The sequence below is a fragment of the Rattus rattus genome, chromosome 2 (genome assembly GCF_011064425.1).
Source record: "Rattus rattus isolate New Zealand chromosome 2, Rrattus_CSIRO_v1, whole genome shotgun sequence".
Taxonomy (NCBI): Eukaryota; Metazoa; Chordata; class Mammalia; order Rodentia; family Muridae; genus Rattus; species Rattus rattus.
In genome coordinates, this window is record NC_046155.1 from 143845835 (window position 1) to 143867267 (window position 21433).

The 21433-nt window shown below is 39.7% G+C and overlaps 1 protein-coding gene across 1 annotated transcript in view; it reads left to right on the plus strand.

Moving 5' to 3' along the window:
- Positions 1-21433, plus strand: part of LOC116893273 (alcohol sulfotransferase A-like) — a 129448-nt gene that overhangs the window by 5513 nt on the left and 102502 nt on the right. The window contains 2 exon segments of the mRNA XM_032895120.1: positions 816-962; positions 4452-4518. Coding sequence (XP_032751011.1) covers positions 816-962; positions 4452-4518 — 214 coding nt within the window.

The window sequence follows — 21433 nt, forward strand, 5'->3', positions numbered from 1 at the left end:
AGGAAGGGCAGGGTGGAGGGGATGTTGCGGAAGCAGGAAGGGAATAACTTTCGAAATGTATATAAGAAATACTCAGAAGTTAATAATAAAAAAAAAAAAATGGATATTTTGCCAGAGATGGTAGTTTTCACTGCTTCTGCCTGCGTACTCCTCAGGGTAAAACCTCATCTGCGTACTTGTTATGGTGTTTCTTCTCTAAGAAGCAAACTATCTCAATGTTTAAAAATTCATAAACCAAAATAAATCCTTTATCTGTATCTATTGAAATTTATTTGAAGAACTGAATATTCTGATGGATTGGTGTGTGGCTAAGAGTGAAATAAGCAGTATTTTCTTTGTGGTAATGCTTTCACACCCATTATTCAAGTAAGATGCAGAGAATTTGACTTCGAGTGTCCTCTTCCTTTGATCCAAGTGTTCCCCTCTATCAATTGCCACTTAATATATACTGTCCCAAATATTTACTTTTCTGGGAAATATTACTTCCTCCAATTTTCCATCATTGCAATTGCTTCTCCATGAACACAACACTATATTTAAAAAGTAAACTGCCTTCCTGGGTGTCATTATGTGTTGTTGCGGCTAAAGATGGCACTGACATCTAGTGGTTGTTTGTGGTTTACAACCATTATAGCAGTGTCTCTGGCCTTCCTCTGGCATTTACAAGGCCAGGGTGATATGCATGTTAATAAGGTATCTCATTCTCCACCAATCCCCAGAGGACAAGTTTACAGCCACTGTCTGTCTTGTACTTAAGGCGCGTGCCTTTGTTCCCCGGTGCCCCGTATCAAGAATGAGGTGTTCCTGCAATAAAGGCTGTTAAGAAGAACCCAATGATGTTGCATCTTCCTTGCTGGTCGAGGTGGGCGCTTCAACTGGTGGCCAAAGTACGGGGACCCGAGAAAATTCTCTTTTCTCGTGTGGGTTCAGAACTTTCCAGCCTCAGGACTGCGACGACGTTGGTAAGTTCCCGGATAAGGGACGATAAGGCTCCCAGATAATAGCGACAATAAGGCTCCCGGATAATAGGGACGATAAGGCTCCCGGATAATAGGGATTATAAAATTTCCCTAATGGGACAATAAGGTTCTCTGGAGTATGAGAGGTTTAGAGGCAAAAGGGTTTGTGGAACATGGCAATGTTGTCTTTCCCATTTGAACTTCTGTGGGTTGGACTAGCACTTTTGTCTTGATACCCTTTTTGAGTTGTGGCATTGCTACTGTTTGAATTGCCATCGTCCAGGGCACGAATGCATTTGCTGGGAAGAGCCCACTAATGATGGGCCACAAGATCGTGTGTAAATAAATACGCCAGCTCGCCCTGCTCGTAAATCGATTGTAAATAAGCTCATAAAGCATGGGAAACTCACACTCCACCCCGCTCCTGTCAGCTCTTCAGGAGCTTCTTGGTCAGCATAAGCTTAAAATCAAAAGGAAAAGAGACAAAGAACCTTGAGGAAGAAACTGCTCTTAAATAAAAGTTCCCCAGATAAAAACCTCCGGCTATAGAGCAAGTGTAGTGAGTAGGAAACTTAATTTTATGGACCCCGCTTTAGTGGCGGTGTGTTGGTTGATAGCCAACGTTAATTTTTGAAGCATAATGTTTTATCTGTGCTTGTGCTCGCAGCCCACACAGTGGGCGGGGGGGAGCGAAACTAGCTGTGGAGCTGCTGCAGCGAGCATGGAGACTTCTCAGTCTCACCCAATTTTTCTGGCTCTTCAGGAGCTATTTGAAAGAAAAAGGCTTAGGATGAAAAAAAGCACTATAGAGAGATCCCCTCCCCCGCCCCGGAGCTGGGGACCGAACCCAGAGCCTTGCGCTTCCTAGGCAAGCACTCTACCACTGAGCTAAATCCCCAACCCCTGAGAGATTTCTTAATGAATGTGATGCCATTTGCACCTTGGTTCGCTGTCTCTGGGAATCTCATGGTGGACAGCTGAGATAAGCTGGGAAAAGATTTAAATTTTGCTATGGAGCAAGGAACTTTAAAGGCAGGTTCTTCCAGATTGCAATGCTGTAAGAAATGCTGTCAGCAGACTATAAAAAAGGGACAGGCTGTGTTAGAAATGCTACAGGAGGAATGATCTGAAAAGGCTGAGAGTGAGGCGAGGGAAGACTCTAAGGAAAACAAGAACAAGAAAGGAATTTATCTATCCCTCAAAGAACAAGAAAAAAAAATTCCAGTTGCTGCCTTTAGTGGCCTGACCTTCAACACTTGCTCACAGAAAGAGAGTGCTCTTTAAGAGTAGTTCTTTCAGGGAGTCTACCTTATCTCTTGGCCTCATTCCAAGAGAGGAGTCAGGCTCCAGCATTAAGTTACTTTCCCGTTGGTCATCATTAACGTAGAGAGTGTCTTTGATCCTATCCCCTCAGCAGCCAGTTTCTGCCCCTATGGTCAAAATGCCCCAGGTTTGGGGACAGGGGAGCCCCTAAAGTAATTTCAAAAAAAGTCTACAGCATACTGTGAGTAACTTTGTTTTGCCAGACAGAACAGGCTTTACTCTAAGAAGATAAGAGGGGAAAGTCTTGGCACCGGCTCTTCAGCTTACTCCAATTAGAGGCTGTGGCCAAGGTCAAGATTAATGTTTTCTTTTCCATGGGCCTTTAGCCCACTGAGATGGTTTTGATAAAGGGCTGCTACTGAGGTCCTGAAAGTCCCAGGTGAACTGGTTACAATTCTTTTGTCAGCTACCTGATGAAAAGATCGTTTAAAAACATTAAATGACTTTCAAAAGTTACTAGGAAGCATAAATTGGATTCAACCCTATATTAAAAAGCCTAATGTAGATTTACAACCACTGTATGAGATCCTGAAAGGGGATTCTCAGCTTACTTCACCCCGTGCTTTAACCAAGGAAGCATGATTATCCTTGAGGAAAGTAGAAGAAAGACTGGAAAAAGCAATGCTAAGAAGGTACAAGGAAAAGGAAGATCTTTTTTTGTATATACTGAGAACTTTTCGTCAGCCTACAGGAGTGCTATGGCAACAAGGACCACTTCTGTGGATTTATCCTCATATTTCCCCTAATAAGACCCTTGAATATTATCCTTCTGCTATTGCACAGCTTGCTATGTTAGGTGTTAAATCTTGTATTCAGCATTTTGGTATTTTACCCAAGAAAATTATTATACCATATACTGCAACTCAGGTGGAAACACTGTGTGCCTTGATAGATGATTGGGCCATATTACGCTGTAGTTTTGATGGAGAGTTTGACAATCATTATCCTAAGGATCCTTTGTTACAATTTTTTACTGAACATCCAGTGATCTTTCCTAAGGTCACTGCCTCAGAGCCTTTGTCTGGAGTGTTAGATATTTATACAGATGGCTCCAAAACAGGTGTAGGTGCCTATATGGTTGATTCTCAAGAACCAGTATTAATTCAATACAGTCCAGGCACCCCCCAAATCACAGAATGTAAAATTGTATTGGAAGTTTTTAAAAGATTTCATGATTCTTTTAATTTAATTTCTGATTCTGCTCATGTAGTTAACGCTGTGCGCTCACTTGAAATTGCAGGGCCAATTAGGTCGACTAGTACTGTATGTTAAATTCTTTTAGAATTACAAAAATTGATTTGGGCCAGAAAAAATAAATTTTTCATACAACATATTCGAGCTCATACTAATTTTCCTGGTCCCATGGCCAGTAATAACGCCCTGGTGAATGCTAGTACTCATAGAGAATTTATTTTTCATGCAGCTCCAGTTGATCTCGCTAGAGAATTTCATCAAAAGTTTCATGTTCCTGCTTTCACTCTTCAATAAAAATTTAAAATCTCTAGAGTTGCAGCTCGTGATATGGTATTAAGTTGCCTGAATTGTGTTCAGTTTCACCACCCTCTTCAGGTGGGGATTAACCCTCGTGGTCTGCTCCCATTAAGACTTTGGCAGATGGATGTCACACACATATCTCAATTTGGAAATTTAAAATATGTGCATGTTTCTGTTGATACCTGTTCCGGTATAATACATGCCACTCTGATGACTGGTGAAAAGGCTCATAATGCCATTAGTCATTGTTCAGAGGCGTGGACAGCCTGGGGAAAGCCTGATAGTCTCAAGACAGACAACAGACCTGCCTACACTGCAAAGTCCTTTCAGGCATTTTGCCAAACAATGCAGGTCAAACATACTACAGGATTGCCATACAATCCCCAAGGTCAAGGAATTGTGGAAAGAGCACATCATACTTTAAAAGAGCTCTTACAAAAACAAAAAGGGGGAATTGCCTATGGCAGAACACCAAGAGAACAGTTGTCTTTAGCTCTTTTTACTCTAAATTTCTTAATTTTGGATGTGCATGGCCGCTCTGCTGTGGATCACCATGCTGCTACTAAACTTATGACTAATGCAGAAGTAAAGTGGAAGGATGTCTTAACTGGTGAATGGTGTGTCCCAGATCCTGTAATTTCGAGATCTAGGGGAGCTGTTTGTGTTTTTCCACAGAATCAAGACAATCCAATCTGGGTGCCTGAGTGTTTGACTCGCAAACTGCCTCCCACTATTTGTGAAGGTGAGACTACGAACCCTACCATTACTACTGGGAATGGTAATCCAGGTTGATTCACTCACACTGTGGGCTATTGCCAGATCCTGGCCAGTACTTATGCCAATTCATAGCTATTCTACTGTCTTGCCAACCTTTTTCTCCACATCCTGTTTGCGTGATGTTCCTTGTATAGTGCCAAATGGAGAATCGTCCCAACAGTATACTGCTACTAATCTTTCTTTTTTTTTTTTTTATTAACTTGAGTATTTCTTATGTACATTTTGGCAAACATCCCTTCCTCCCCCTTCCTTATGGGTTTCCCTCCCCACCCCTCCCCCATTGCCGCCCCTCCCCGACAGTCTAGTTCACTGGGGGGTTCAGTCTTAGCAGGACCCAGGGCTTCTCCTTCCACTGGCCACTAATCTTTCTTTATTACATACATTATGTTTCACTCTTAAAAATTCCTCCCAGCCTTGTATATGACTGCGAAGGACAACATTGGCTAATTGGTTAGATCCTGTTAGCAATAGTGCTATGGGCACTGGAACCATCCTGGCTGCTTTGAGTCAAATTACCCAAGGAGCCTCTTCAGGCAGTGGGGACACATTAATCAAGAAGTCTGCTAGGTTAAACATTACAACTTTGATTATGATGCATAATTGTAGTTTTCCATCACCCCCGGGGCAAGGCATTCACAACACACTGTCGTAGAGTCCTACCTACTTGCCCCCCATATCAAGTCTTTCCACTTAAATTTACCCCATGTCAGAGTCTATTCCATAGAGCAAAACAATTCCTACCGGGATTTGAATTTTCCCCTCCTCTTGGCAATGTACAGTATGGTCGGAAAAAAAATAAGACTGGCGAGCATAATTTTTGGCCCTGGTATCAATGGGCATTATCAAATGAGCAGGTAGCATACACATCTCTAATTCCTTTTGCTCGATTATTAGGTGAAGAATTTACATTGTATAATATTTCAGCCACTAGAACTAATAACAAAACAAGTTTAGTAAATGTAAAGATTAATAGCCTTTTAACAAATGATACTGCCGTTGGCGCTTCAGTTTGTGTTAGACCACCTTTCTTCTTTCTGATAAGCACTAATGTAAGCGATGATGCTTTAAATTGTAACAACTCTGATGTAGTCTGTTATTTAGCTGAATGCTGGGATGGCACCAATGATACCGCAGTGATGGTCAAGATTTCTTCTTTTGTGCCTATCCCTGTGGAAGCAAATCCAGATAATTTTCCCATACTTCATTTACTAAGAACCAAAAGGGATTTTGGTATTATGGCAGCTACAATTTCAGCCATTGTAATATCAGCTGCTGCAGCAACAACAGCTGCGATTGCTATGACTAATCAAGAACAGACGGCTGAGACTATCAATCAGATTGTGGAAAGAACCGCAGTGGCATTAGAGATACAAGAAGAATTTAATGCCCACTTGGCATCTGGCTTTCTATTAGCTAACCAACGAAAGGATTTAATTCAAGAACAAATTGAGGCGTTATATCATATGACACAGCTGTCCTGTGTTTCCTCCCTTAGAGGCTTATGTATTACTCCTTTGCAAGCTAACCTTTTTCAGTATTCTCAACAGAGCAAAGAAATCTCGAATTATCTGAAAGGAAACTGGACCATGAAAGCGGAGCAATTATCGAGACAATTGCTGATGCAGATTGCTGTCCTTAACAACACTAGAATGGAACCCATCACGTTTGGAGATTTCATCTCGTGGATTACCAATGCTTTCTCCTTTTTTAAAGAATGGGCTGGCATGTTTGCCTGGGGGGGCCATTGTCTTCTTGCGATGTGGAGTATGTGTATGGCTTTTTTGCCGTTTACAACGAGAGCATGCCAGACACAAAGTGATTGTTTACCAGGCTTGTTTTCAATGGCTGCCATTGAAAGTAGTGCTTCTCCCAATGCATGGCTGTCCTCTTTGAAAAATTAAGAGTTCGCTGTAGATCGTATTTTGTCACTGTCATGTGAAGCCATTGTATCTAGAGATGGGCAACTTTCTTCAGGCTCGGACCAACCTAAGACACGGGGCCCGGTGGCGATAGGGTTACCCAAGGACAGGTAATGCCGAGTCTTGGAGAGGAACGACCTAAGGCAGGAGCAATGACTTGTATTGACGTGACACCCAGATCTAGACCAGTTATAGACAGAGGTGGCTACACCCCGTTTGAATATCTGGGCTGGTCAAATGCCCCTCTGCCAAGTTTCTCCCCCAAATTAAACACACATGTATAGCCCAGAACGGTGTGTTACAACATAAGTCATCTCTAGCCATTGGGGTGCAGTCCTAACTGCAAGAGTGGCTCGCCATGGCCGAGCTGGGCACTCTGTGAGTCATGTCTGATCTCTCTCAGACCACTACCTTCATCTAATGGTTTCATTTTTTTAATAATACAATAAAGGGGGAGTTGTTGGGAGCGGCTAAAGATGGCACTGACATCTAGTGGTCGTTTGTGATTTACAACCATTATAGCAGTGTCTCTGGCCTTCCTCTGGCATTTACAAGGCCAGGGTGATATGCGTGTTAATAAGGTATCTCATTCTCCACCAATCCCCAGAGGACAAGTTTACAGCCACTGTCTGTCTTGTACTTAAGGCGCGTGCCTTTGTTCCCCGGTGCCCCGTATCAAGAATGAGGTGTTCCTGCAATAAAGGCTGTTAAGAAGAACCCAATGGTGTCACGTCTTCCTTGCTGGTCGAGGTGGGTGCTTCAATTATGTAGTGGCATTGTTCTGAAAGTGAATGTGCTGGTAAAGTATCTTCAGAGAGAGAAAGCAAGAGGGTAAACCAAGTACACAGTCTGCAACTAAAATATTCATGGCTTCATTGTGGTCATGATTTTTCTCATGTTAGTTTTCTACTTTTTGTGCATGTTTTCTGCATTTCAATTTGTATGTGTGTAGGTACAAATATCTATTTCATTAACTATATTACATTTGATGTCTACTTAAGGCTGTCTCATTAACTGCCCTGAATGAGATAAACTAAAATCCACAATCAAAGATAAAACACACAAATCTGGGGAAGGCTTATGTAGCCAATATTTGCCATTTTTTGGATTCTTTTTTCATTCACCTTTCCTCCTTTTTTCTTCCCCATTTCAATCCTGATAGAAAAGAAAGAAAAATAGAAAGGAATGTTGGCAACTACTTCCTGCTGATTAGGGGCATTGAGTTTCTCAAGGCAAGTTTGATATTCACTCTTAGCATATCTAATTCCTTTTTGTGTTTTCTCTTTGCACATGAGTATTTAAAAACATGGGACAGTGACCAAGAGCAATAAACCAACAACCCACCATACTTCTTGTGGCATTGATATACCCTCTAAAATGTCCCCAGAAATCCAATCATCTCATAATCATAGAAATAATATCCAGCTGGCAATATCATGTTCTTGCAAGAGCATGAAGCACATCATAGTCAACTGCTATAGGCAATCTGAAGCAGCTCATATCCTATGCCTGGGATTAAAATGAAAACATTCTTATAATATTATTCTGCTTTGCAAAGAAACAAAAATTCCAAAATTATGACGACATGCTTGTAACATTCTGTAACTGATTAGCCATTAGAATAGTTCCTCCTTTAGGAAATTATCCTTGAGCAATGACATATATCATTTACCAAATCTCAAACTTTAGTGTTTTTTCTATAGCCTAATGTAAAGTCTCCATCTTAACCTTATTTAAAATATTGTTTTAATTACTTGTTTTTTATGCTTTCTGAGAATGCTGTAAGTGATTATTGCATTTTATTCTTTTTAACCCCTCTCTATTTGCATTAATTCCAATCGTCCGGTGTTTCCCAAATCCCTCTCAAATCCAGGGCCCTGTCCTCATTAATCATTGTTATAGACATACAACATTTTACATAAAAATAAAATACTGATATATATATATATATACATATATATATCATACTGATATACATTCTAACATGTATATTTACTGAGCTGATAATTAGATATAGACGTGTTTAAGAGTAATGACATAGATGAAGAATCTTAATAAAACAAACAAATAAATGAATAGGAAACAGCTCTGTTTCTTTTTCTAGGAAAAACACAGAGATATAAGAGAAGAAAAGGACTGTATCCAGCATTCCTGACTGAATAGAGTTACTTTTTTTGTACAGAAATAGCAAGCTGGACATAGCAATTGATTATTCACTGAAAAAACAACCAATAGACAACATCAAAAAACTACACAGAAGATGATTAGTTTCTTGTGAAACGAGTTATATTCCAGCATCATCTGAGAAGAGGGAAAAATTGTGAAAATATCCCCAACAAACAGGACTTTAGTCAAATCTGAAGGTTATCTTCTTAATTAATGATTGATGTGACGTGGCTCAGGTCAATAGTGTTGGATGTATGAGCCCTGGGCAGCTGATCCTGCATTCTATAATTAAAAAGACTGAGGAAACCCTGAGGAAGAAGCCAGGAACAATTGATTTTCTATAGTCTCTGCAGTTTTCTCTTGCAACATGATCTTCACTGCTTGTTTTAGGGTTTGTATTCCTGCTCAGCACATCATGATCATGAAGCAAGTTGGGGAGGAAAGGCTTTATTCAGTTTATACTTCCACATTGCTGTTCATCACCAAAAGAAGTCAGGACAGAAACTCACACAGGGCAGGAACTTGGAGGTAGGGGCTGATGCAGATGGTATGGAGGGGTGCTACTTACAGAATTGCTTTCCATGGCTTTCTTGGCTTGCTTTTTTAATAGAACCCAGGACTATCAGCCTAAGGGTTGCACCACCCAAAATTGGCCTTCCCACACCCTTTATCACTAATTGAGAAAACATCTTGTGGATGCATCTCACAAAGGCATTTCCTAAAGGGAGGCTTTTTTTTCTCTGTGATAACTCCAGCTTGTGTCAAGTTTACCACAAAACCAGCCAGTACACTGATATATGCTCAAACAGTTAGTTCTGTTTAATGTAGATGAAATGGTTCCTTTTAGAAACCTGTAATCTCAATGTCTGTAAAATTTTCTTAGCTCTAGAAAAGAAAATTTTCTGGAGAAGAAAAAATTCTCCCCTAGGTTGGTAAAAGGGAGAAGTTTTCTTGTCCTGTTTTAAGTCACTGCTAGACATCTCAATTTAGGCACCAGAAGTTTTGGTATTTTTTTTATTTATCCATAGCTACTTTTGATCTTTTTTTTGTCCTGCTTCAGTTCTTGTCTCGAGATTTTTGTACTGATTTCCATCCAGGATGGATTTATAAAGTATAACAAATGCTTCCTCCATGTGCTGTTTTTGGTCAGAGTTTTTCCACATGCTGTTTATCAGAGCAGTGGAAAGCAAACTTTGACATGTAATATAGAATGGAGTCCAATATTTACACATGGTGGCTTGTAAGGTTTGCTCAATAGCTTAAAGGTCATATTGTATTTGATCAATTCTGGTTTAGGCACAGAATGACATGAAAGCAATAGGCAAAGTTAGAAATGCAGCTCAGTGGTAAGAAGCTTATCTAGAATCCAGGTATCTCTCAGTTCAATCCTCAGTGCCATATAAATCAGATGTGCTATACACATATGTAATCTAAGCTCTTTGTAAGTTGAAGCAGATGGATGAATCATTCTGGGTTACGCCATGAGTTTGTATTCAGCTAGAGTAACATTAAAACCTGCAAAAACCAAACACATATAGGCAATTGTATGTACATATACATATGGTTATGGATGTGCACATATGTGTAAGCATATGTTATAGGTAACACATGTAGTATTTATACATGATTATGTTTGTGGTATTCATATGTGTATGTGCTTGAGGAATGTGTTAGCAAGTTTGACTATGTATGCTCACGTGTGTATGACAGAGTAGCATGTGGACTTGTGAGTGTATGTCTTCAGACATGATATCCCTTATGTAGAGGACGTAGGTAGATGTAGAACAACTTTCGCATTTACTCTTTTACTTTTTTTTTCAAGGGATCCAAACTCACTGTTTTTAGTCTGAATTTCCAGTGAGTCCCTGAATGCTTCTATTTCTCTACCACAGTGGAGAGGTTACATGTTTCTTGAACATTTTCTGTATTTAATGTGAGTGCTGAGATATTAAATAAATTTGAATTGGCCCAGTCTACATCTACACTGTCTTTGAACTGCTGGCGTGTATTAAAGAGCTGGTTGTACATATCCAAAGCTACATGATCTTGACACAGGGCAACAACAATCTATCTGAGAGAAGTCCCCATGAGGATCTGGTATTGATAGAGTAGCAGAAGCCAGAGTACTTGTACCAGACTAATGAGTCATCGCAATGAACATTTGCAAGCAAAGTGGTGTGGACAAATGATTATATTGTGGGACAGACTGTGAGACACTACAACTTCTACAATAAGATTTCTTTTCTCTGTTGGGGGGAAGTTGCAAAGTTGGATGGTAGGTATGAGGGGAGGGGAAAATGAGTGGGATTGGGGTGCACGATGTGAAATTGACAGAATGGAAACAAAGCATCTTCAGGAAATGGTGCTGGTCAAATTGGATGTTTCATGAGGTCTCACTTGACCTCATTTGAGCCCGAGACATTGGTGTTTCATTCAGGAAAATTTCCTCTGTGCCAATGTGATCAAGGCTATTTCCTACTATCTCTTCCATTAGATTCAGTGAACCCGGTTTTATGTTGAGTTCCTTGATCCACTTGGACTTGACCTTTTTGCAAGGTGATAAATATGGGACAATTTACATTCTTCTACATGCAGGCCATCAGGTAGAGCAGCACCATTTGTTGAAGATGCTTTGGTTTTTCCACTGTATGGTTTGACTTCTTTGTCAAAGATCAAGTAGCCATAGGTATATGGGTTTATTTCTGGTTCTTCAGTTCTATTCCATTGATTGACTGGTCTGTCTCCAATACCATGCAGTATTTATTACTATTGCCTGATATGGTGATTCCCCCAGAAGTTCTTTATTGTTGAGAATTGTTTACACTACTCTTCCCATGTGTGAAGAATTGAGTTGGAATTTTGATTGGGATTGCATTCAATATGTAGATTGATTTTGGTAGAATGACCATTTTTACTACATCAATTCTACCAATCCGTGATCCTGAGAAATCTTTCCATCTTCTGAGTTCTTCTTTGATTTCTTTCTCTATGGAATGAGGCCCTTGTCATACATATCTTTACTTGCTTGATTAGTTACACCACAATGTTTCATAATAATTGTGGCTATTATAAAGGATGTTTTTCCCTGATTTCTTTCTCATCCCATTTATCAATTGTATGAAGGAAGGCTACTGATTTGTTTGAGTTAATTTTATATTCAGCTACTTTGCTGAAGTTGTTTATCAGCTGTACATGTTCTCTGATAACATTTATGGGGTTGTTTATATAAACTACCCTATCACCTGCAAATAGTGGTATCTTGACTTCTTCCTTTCCAATTTATATCCCTTTCATCTCCTTTTACTTTCTAATTTCTGTACCTAGAATTTCAAGTACTATATTGAATAGATAATGAGAGAGTGGGCATCTGTGTCTCATCCCAAATTTCAGTGGTATTGCTTTATAAGTTCTCTCCATTTAATTTGATGTTGCCTGTTGGTTTGCTGTATATTGCTTCAGTAATGTTTATGTATGTGCCATGAATTCCTGGTCTCTCCAACACTTTTAAAGGAAGGAGTGTTGTATTTTATCAAAGGCTCTTTCAGTGTCTCATGTGATAATCCTCCGATTCTTTTTCTTTTAGTTTGTTTATATAGTGAATTACTTGACAGATACTCATATTGGACATCAGTACATGCCTGAGATTAAGCCTACTTGATAGTGTTGAATGGTGTTTTTTCTGTGTTCTTCGATTCAGCTTGTGAGAATTTTATTGAGAATTTTGTGCATCAGTATCTATAAGTGAAATTGGCCTGGACTGCTACCAAAGATGATGATCATGTCTGAAGCTTGTACAGTGCCAGAGGGCTAAATTAATGTCTCCAGGATGTAATGCCACCATTAAAGCCAGCAATATGTGCTGATTCCACGGACTATGTAGTTATCAAGGTCTCCATTGTCACAAGAAACAATGTGTAAGTACATGCATGATCTATATTCATACCGAATGTGACATCCATGAGATGTATTTTTGCCATGGTATTCATGACTACTGACTCTGAGGTGAGAAAGAGGGACACAGAGTTCTTAATTGACAACTACTACTCCACCAAATAATATGATAGATAAAAAGCCATCACTGTGAATTCTTTTTTTTTTTATTAACTTGAGTATTTCTTATATACATTTTGAGTGATATTCCCTTTCCCGATTTCCAGGCAAACATCACCCTCCCCCTTCCCCTTCTTTATGGGTATTCCCTCCCCATCCTACCCCTTGCCGCCCTCCCCCAACAATCTAGTTCACTGGGGGTTCAGTCTTAGCAGGACCCAGGGCTTCCCCTTCCACTGGTGCTCTTACTAGGATATTCATTGCTACCTATGAGTTCAGAGTCCAGGGTCAGTCCATGTATAGTCTTTAGGTAGTGGCTTAGTCCCTGGAAGCTCTGGTTGCTTGGCATTGTTGTACATATGGGGTCTCGAGCCCCTTCAAGCTCTTCCAGTTCTTTCTCTGATTCCTTCAACGGGGGTTCTATTCTCAAATCAGTGGTTTGCTGCTGGCATACGCCTCTGTGTTTGCTGTATTCTGGCTGTGTCTCTCGGGAGAGATCTACATCCGGCTCCTATCTGCCTGCACTTCTTTGCTTCATCCATCTTGTCTAATTGGATGACTGTATATGCATGGGCCACATGTGGGGCAGGCTCTGAATGGGTGTTCCTTCTGTGTCTGTTTTAATCTTTGCCTCTCTATTCCCTGCCAAGGGTATTCTTGTTCCCTTTTTAAAGAAGGAGTGAAGCATTCACATTTTGATCATCCATCTTGAGTTTCATTTGTTCTAGGCATCTAGGGTAATTCAAGCATTTGGGCTAATAGCCACTTATCAATGAGTGCATACCGTGTGTGTTTTTCTGTGACTGGGTTACCTCACTCAGGATGATATTTTCCAGTCCCAACCATTTGCCTATGAATTTCATAAAGTCATTGTTTTTGATAGCTGAGTAATATTCCATTGTTTAGATGTACCACATTTTCTGTATCCATTCCTCTGTTGAAGGGCATCTGGGTTCTTTCCAGCTTCTGGCTATTATAAATAAGGCTGCTATGAACATAGTGGAGCACATGTCTTTTTTATATGTAGGGCATCTTTTGGGTATATGCCCAAGAGAGATATAGCTGGATCCTCAGGCAGTTCAATGTCCAATTTTCTGAGGAACCTCCAGACTGATTTCCAGAATGGTTGTACCAGTCTGCAATCCCACCAACAATGGAGGAGTGTTCCTCTTTCTCCGCATCCTAGCCAGCATCTGCTGTCACCTGAGTTTTTTGATCTTAGCCATTCTCACTGGTGTGAGGTGAAATCTCAGGGTTGTTTTGATTTGCATTTCCTTATGACTAAAGATGTTGAACATTTCTTTAGGTGTTTCTCAGCCATTCGGCATTCCTCAGCTGTGAATTCTTTGTTTAGCTCTGAACCCCATTTTTTAATAGGGTTATTTGTCTCCCTGCGGTCTAACTTCTTTTTTTTTTTTTAAAGATTTATTCATTTATTATATCTAAGTACACTGTAGCTGTCTTCAGACACACCAGAAGAGGGCATCGGATCTCTTTACAGATGGTTGTGAGCCACCATGTGGTTGCTGGGATTTGAACTCAGGACCTCTGGAAGAGCAGTCTGTGCTCTTAACCACTGAGCCATCTCTCCAGCCCACGGTCTAACTTCTTGAGTTCTTTGTATATTTTGGATATAAGCCCTCTATCTGTTTGTAGGATTGGTAAAAGATCTTTTCCCAATCTGTTGGTTGCCGTTTGTCCTAACCACAGTGTCCTTTGCCTTACAGAAGCTTTGCAGTTTTATGAGATCCCATTTGTCGATTCTTGATCTTAGAGCATAAGCCATTGGTGTTTTGTTCAGGAAATTTTTCCAGTGCCCATGTGTTCAGATGCTTCCCTAGTTTTTCTTCTATTAGTTTGAGTGTATCTGGTTTGATGTGAAGGTCCTTGATCCACTTGGACTTAAGCTTTGTACAGGGTGATAAGCATGGATCGATCTGCATTCTTCTACATGTTGACCTCCACTTGAACCAGCACCATTTGCTGAAAATGTATCTTTTTTCCATTGGATGGTTTTGGCTCCTTTGTCAAAAATCAAGTGCCCATAGGTGTGTGGGTTCATTTCTGGGTCTTCAATTCTGTTCCATTGGTCTATCTGTCTGTCTCTGTACCAATACCATGCAGTTTTTATCACTATTGCTCTGTAATACTGCTTGAGTTCAGGGATAGTGATTCCCCCTGAAGTCCTTTTATTGTTGAGGATAGTTTTAGCTATCCTGGGTTTTTTGTTATTCCAGATGAATTTGCAAATTGTTCTGTCTAACTCTTTGAAGAATTGGATTGGTATTTTGATGGGGATTGCATTGAATCTGTAGATCGCTTTTGGTAAAATGGCCATTGTTACTATATTAATCCTGCCAATCCATGAGCATGGGAGATCTTTCCATCTTCTGAGGTCTTCTTCAATTTCTTTCTTCAGAGTCTTGAAGTTCTTGTTGTACAAATCTTTTACTTGCTTGGTTAAGTCACACCGAGGTACTTTATATTATTTGGGTCTATTATGAAGGGTGTCGTTTCCCTAATTTCTTTCTCGGCTTGTTTCTCTTTTGTGTAGAGGAAGACTACTGATTTATTTGAGTTAATTTTATACCCAGCCACTTTGCTGAAGTTGTTTATCAGCATTAGTAGTTCTCTGGTGGAACTTTTGGGATCACTTAAGTATACTATCATATCATCTGCAAATAGTGATATTTTGACTTCTTCTTTTCTGATCTGTATCCCCTTGACCTCCTTTTGTTGTCTCATTGCTCTGGCTAGAACTTCAAGAACTATATTGAATAAGTAGGCAGAGAGTGGGCAGCCTTGTCTAGTCCCTGATTTTAGTGGGATTGCTTCAAGTTTCTCTCCATTTAGTTTAATGTTAGCAACTGGTTTGTTGTATATGGCTTTTAGTATGTTCAGGTATGGTCCTTGAATTCCTATTCTTTCCAGGAATTTATCATGAAGGGGTGTTGAATTTTGTCAAATGCTTTCTCAGCATCTAATGAAATGATCATGTGGTTTTGTTCTTTCAGTTTGTTTATATAATGGATCACGTTGATGGTTTTCTGTATATTAAACCATCCCTGCATGCCTGGGATGAAGCCTACTTGATCATGGTGGATGATTGTTTTGATGTGCTCTTGGATTCGGTTTGCCAGAATTATATTGAGTATTTTTGCGTCGATATTCATAAGGGAAATTGGTCTGAAGTTCTCTTTCTTTGTTGGGTCTTTGTGTGGTTTAGGTATAAGAGTAATTGTGGCTTCATAGAAGAATTCGGTAGTGCTCCATCTGCTTCAATTTTGTGGAATAGTTTGGATAGTATTGGTATGAGGTTTTCTGGACCTTGGCCCTTTTTTGGTTGGGAGACCTTTAATGACTGCTTCTATTTCCTTAGGAGTTATGGGGTTGTTTAACTGGTTTATCTGTTCCTGATTTAACTTCAGTACCTGGTATCTGTCTAGGAAATTGTCCATTTCCTGCAGATTTTCAAGTTTTGTTGAATATAGGCTTTTATAGTAAGATCTGATGATTTTTTGAATTTCCTCTGAATATGTAGTTATGTCTCCTTTTTCATTTCTGATTTTGTTAATTTGGACACACTCTCTGTGTCCTCTCGTTAGTCTGGCTAAGGGTTTATCTATCTTGTTGATTTTCTCAAAGAACCAACTTTTGGTTCTGTTGATTCTTTCTATGGTCCTTTTTGTTTCTACTTGGTTGATTTCAGCTCTGAGTTTGATTATTTCCTGCCTTCTACTCCTCCTGGGTGTATTTGCTTCTTTTTGTTCTAGAGATTTTAGGTGTGCTGTCAAGCTGCTGACATATGCTCTTTCCTGTTTCTTTCTGCAGGCACTCAGCGCTATGAGTTTTCCTCTTAGCACAGCTTTCATTGTGTCCCATAAGTTTGGGTATGTTGTACCTTCATTTTCATTAAATTCTAAAAAGTCTTTAATTTCTTTCTTCATTTCTTCCTTGACCAGGTTATCATTGAGTAGAGCACTGTTCAATTTCCACGTATATGTGGGCATTCTTCCCTTATTGTTATTGAAGACCAGCTTTAGGCCGTGGTGGTCTGATAGCACGCATGGGATTATTTCTATCTTTCTGTACCTGTCGAGGCCCGTTTTTTGATCAATTATATGGTCAATTTTGGAGAAAGTACTTTTGCTTTAGGATAGAATGTTCTGTAAATATCTGTTAAGTCCATTTGGCTCATGATTTCTCTTAGTCTGTCTATGTCTCTGTTTAATTTCTGTTTCCATGATCTGTCCATTGATGAGAGTGGGGTGTTGAAATCTCCTACTATTATTGTGTGAGGTCCAATGTGTGTTTTGAGCTTTAGTAAGGTTTCTTTTACGTATGTAGTTGCCCTTGTATTTGGGGCATAGATATTTAGGATTGAGAGTTCATCTTGGTGGATTTTTCCTTTGATGAATATGAAATGTCCTTCCTTATCTTTTTTGATGAATTTTAGTTGGAAATTGATTTTATTTGATATTAGAATGGCTACTCCAGCTTGCTTCTTCTGACCATTTGCTTGGAAAGTTGTTTTCCAGCCTTTCATTCTGAGGTAGTGTCTGTCTTTGTCTCTGAGGGGAGTTTCCTGTAGGCAGCAGAATGCAGGGTCCTCGTTGTGTATCCAGTTTGTTAATCTATGTCTTTTTTATTGGGGAGTTGAGGCCATTGATGTTGAGAGATATTAAGGAATAGTGATTATTGCTTCCTGTTATATTCATATTTGGATGTGAGGTTATGTTTTTTGTGCTTTTCTTTCTCTTTGTTTTGTTGACAAGGCGATTAGTTTCTTGTTTCTTCTAGGGTATAGCTTGCCTCCTTATGTTGGGCTTTACCATTTATTATCCTTTGTAGTGCTGGATTTGTAGAAAGATATTGTGTAAATTTGGTTTTGTCATGGAATATCTTGGTTTCTCCATCTATGTTAATTGAGAGTTTTGCAGGATACAGTAACCTGGGCTGGCATTTGTGTTCTCTTAGGGTCTGTATGACATCTGTCCAGGATCTTCTGGCTTTCATAGTTTCTGGCGAAAAGTCTGGTGTAATTCTGATAGGTCTGCCTTTATATGTTACTTGACCTTTTTCCCTTACTGCTTTTAATATTCTTTCTTTATTTTGTGCGTTTGGTGTTTTGACTATTATGTGACGGGAGGTGTTTCTTTTCTGGTCCAATCTATTTGGAGTTCTGTAGGCTTCTTGTATGCCTATGGGTATCTCTTTTTTTAGGTTAGGGAAGTTTTCTTCTATGATTTTGTTGAAGATATTTACTGGTCCTTTGAGCTGGGAGTCTTCATTCTCTTCTATACCTATTATTTTTCGGTTTGATCTTCTCATTGAGTCCTGGATTTCCTGTATGTTTTGGACCAGTAGTTTTTTCTGCTTTACATTATCTTTGACAGTTGAGTCAATGATTTCTATGGAATCTTCTGCTCCTGAGATTCTCTCTTCCATCTCTTGTATTCTGTTGGTGAAGCTCGTATCTACAGCTCCTTGTCTCTTCTTTTGGTTTTCTATATCCAGGGTAGTTTCCATGTGTTCTTTCTTGATTGCTTCTATTTCCATTTTTAATTCCTTCAACTGTTTGATTGTGTTTTCCTGGAATTCTTTCAGGGATTTTTGTGACTCCTCTCTATGGGCTTCTACTTGTTTATTTATGATTTCCTGGAATTCTTTCAGGGATTTTTGTGACTCCTCTCTATGGGCTTCTACTTGTTTAATTATGATTTCCTGGAATTCTTTCAGGGATTTTTGCGATTTCTCTCTGTAGGCTTCTACTTGTTCTCTAAGGGAGTTCTTCACGTCTTTCTTGAAGTCCTCTAGCATCATGATCAAATATGATTTTGAAACTAGATTTTGCTTTTCTGTTGTGTTTGGATATTCCGTGTTTGCTTTGGTGGGAGAATTGGGCTCCGATGATGCCAGGTAGTCTTGGTTTCTGTTGCTTGGGTCCCTGGGCTTGCCTCTCGCCATCAGGTTGTCTCTGGTGTTACTTTGTTCTGCTATTTCTGACAGTGGCTAGACTGTCCTATAAGCCTGTGTGTCAGGAGTGCTGTAGACCTGTTTTCCTGTTTTCTTTCAGCCAGTTATGGGGACTGAGTGTTCTGCTTTTGGGGGTGTAGTTTTTCCTATCTACAGGTCTTCAGCTGTTCCTGTGGGCCTGTGTTTGGTGTTCACCAGGCAGGTCTCTTGCAGCAGAAAAGTTGGTCTTACCTGTGGTCCCGAGGCTCAAGTTTGCTCGTGGTGTGCTGCCTACGACCTCTCCGCCACGGCAGCAACCGGGAAGATCTGCGCCACTCTTTCCGGGAGCCTCCGTGCACCAGGGTTCCAGATGGCATTTGGTGTTTTCCTCTGGCGTCTGAGATCTGTGCAGAGTGCAGTCTCTTCTGGTTTCCCAGGTGTGTCTGCCTCTCTGTAGGTTTAGCTCTCCCTCCCACGGGATTTGGGTGCAGAGAACTGTTTATCCGGTCTGTTCCTTCAGGTTCCGGCGGTGTCTCAGGCGCAGGGGTCCTGCTGCTCCTGGGCCCTCCCCCACGGGAACCCAGAGGCTGTATACAGTTTCCTCTTGGGCCAGGGATGTGGGCAGGGGTGGGCAGTGTTGGTGGTCTCTTCCGCTCTGCAGCCTCAGGAATGCCCACCTGACCATGCGGTGAGGTTTCTCTCCCACGGGGTTTTTGTATCACTGTGAATTCTTAAAAGTTCTTCTATATATGAAAGCCAATTTTGGAACTGTTACTTTTTTTCCTTCTTTTTTTGGGGGGAGGGGGCGTGGTCTCAATGGACTGGAAGGCAGAACTGGGAGGATTAAGAACAGGGTGCTTGGGGTGCATGAAGTGAAATTTTCAAATTATCAATAATATTATTTTGAAATAAAATCAGACATAAAAATCTTAGAGAAGAGTTTATTTCAACACATACTTCCAGGCTCAAGGGGCCAGGAAATTAAAATGGTTAGTCACACCCATACTCAAGAGTTGAGAGTAAATGTATGATTAAATAATTACTGCTCAGCTCTCTGTTTGAATCATTTATTCAGTTCAGTATTCAAACCCATATGTTGTTGGCAGAGACTTTCAGGCTTGTTCTTTCCATGTAAATAATTGCATTGCAAATAATTCTACATGGACATGACTATGGGCCCAGTGGATCAATATATTCTCCCATGGACACTCTTCTGCCATGCCATTCTTTATTGTGTCAACTTGACAAATAGCAGTAATCATCACTAAATAAATCCTTTGTCTTTTATTATCCATCATTTTATTGTACTAGCAGGTATTTTTTGTTTGTTTATGTGTATTTGAATTAAGTTACTATCAATGATTATCTGACTCTGATCATGACTCTGCACGACTCTGGAAACCATTTACTTTAGTGTTAGAAACTTTATTCAATGAATGGTTAAATTAAAGCATGAGAGTTTATTCACAGTGCTATTACACTGTTGATAAAAAGTAGAGACATGAAATGAAAGAAGTTCCTTTGAACCCCTGGTACTGCATTATTTTCTGTATAATTTCATTAACATATCATATCTCCACAGGTGGCCTAGGATGAAAGTCTTGTTTGTTTTCTTCTTTTCAATTTCTGCAACTTTACAGTGGAAATAGAAAACCACAGTTATACATCATTCTAAGCAAGAGGACTAAACATCCATGTCAGATACAACTTATAGCCTAGAGGCAAAATACAAGGATTTTCTCCACCTGAGTGAACAATCTCTCCTTTGAATGCTTTTCTATGAACCAAAATGAAAACAAACAAAAAACTTACTAAATTACAAGAATCTCACATTTCAGGAATCATAACAAAATTAGAATTGCAATACAGTCATTGTCTTAGTTAGGGTTTTACTGCTGCGAACATACACTCTGACCAAGGCAAGTCCTATAAAGGACAACATTTAATTGGGGCTGACTTACAGGTTCAGATGTTCAGTCAGAGGAGGAACTGAGAATTCTACATCTTTATCTTAAAGCTGCTAGCAGAAAACTGAATCCCAGGCAGCTAGGACTTAAAGCCCAAACCTACAGTGACATGCCTACTCCATTAAGGTCACACCTATTTCATCAAGGTCCTACTCTTTGTTCCAAGCATATACAATCTATCATAGTCATTTCTTTCTGCATGGCTGTTGTCTACAATTGTACAGCAGTGGGAGAATTGGATATTTTATCAGAGATGTTGTATTTATTCCTGAGACAAGTTTAAGAATTTGCCTAAACAGAGGTCACTTGGAACTTCTCTCAAAGTTTGTAACAGTCTTTCTTGACCTAGAGTAACTTATATTTATCTATATAGTTAAAAAGAAACTACCTGTTCCTATATCTATTTCAATAGAAGAACTACACATTATGTTTGACTGCATGGCATTCTGAGATGGAAACATTTCCTTAATTGGAAATGTTAGCCCACCCTTAAAAAGTTACAAGCACTAATTTGAAACTCATGTGCCCCTCTTTATTCATCCAACTATTCTTCTCTAATGTTTGGCACTTTTCCATATTTTCCCTAACTTCTCACACTCCAGGGGATTATTTTCCCCATGTTCCATCTTACTGTAATTGTTGACCCATGAAAATAGCTAAGATTCAAGTTATATCCTTGTTAGGTTCACATTTGGGTTTGAATTTCTCTGAAGGACACTTTAAAAGTGCCTTAATAGAGGCTCAAGAAAAGAAAGTAAAAACAGTGTGCAGGTTAAATATCAATGAACCATAGAAGATCATGCTTATTGTTCTTTTTTCTAAA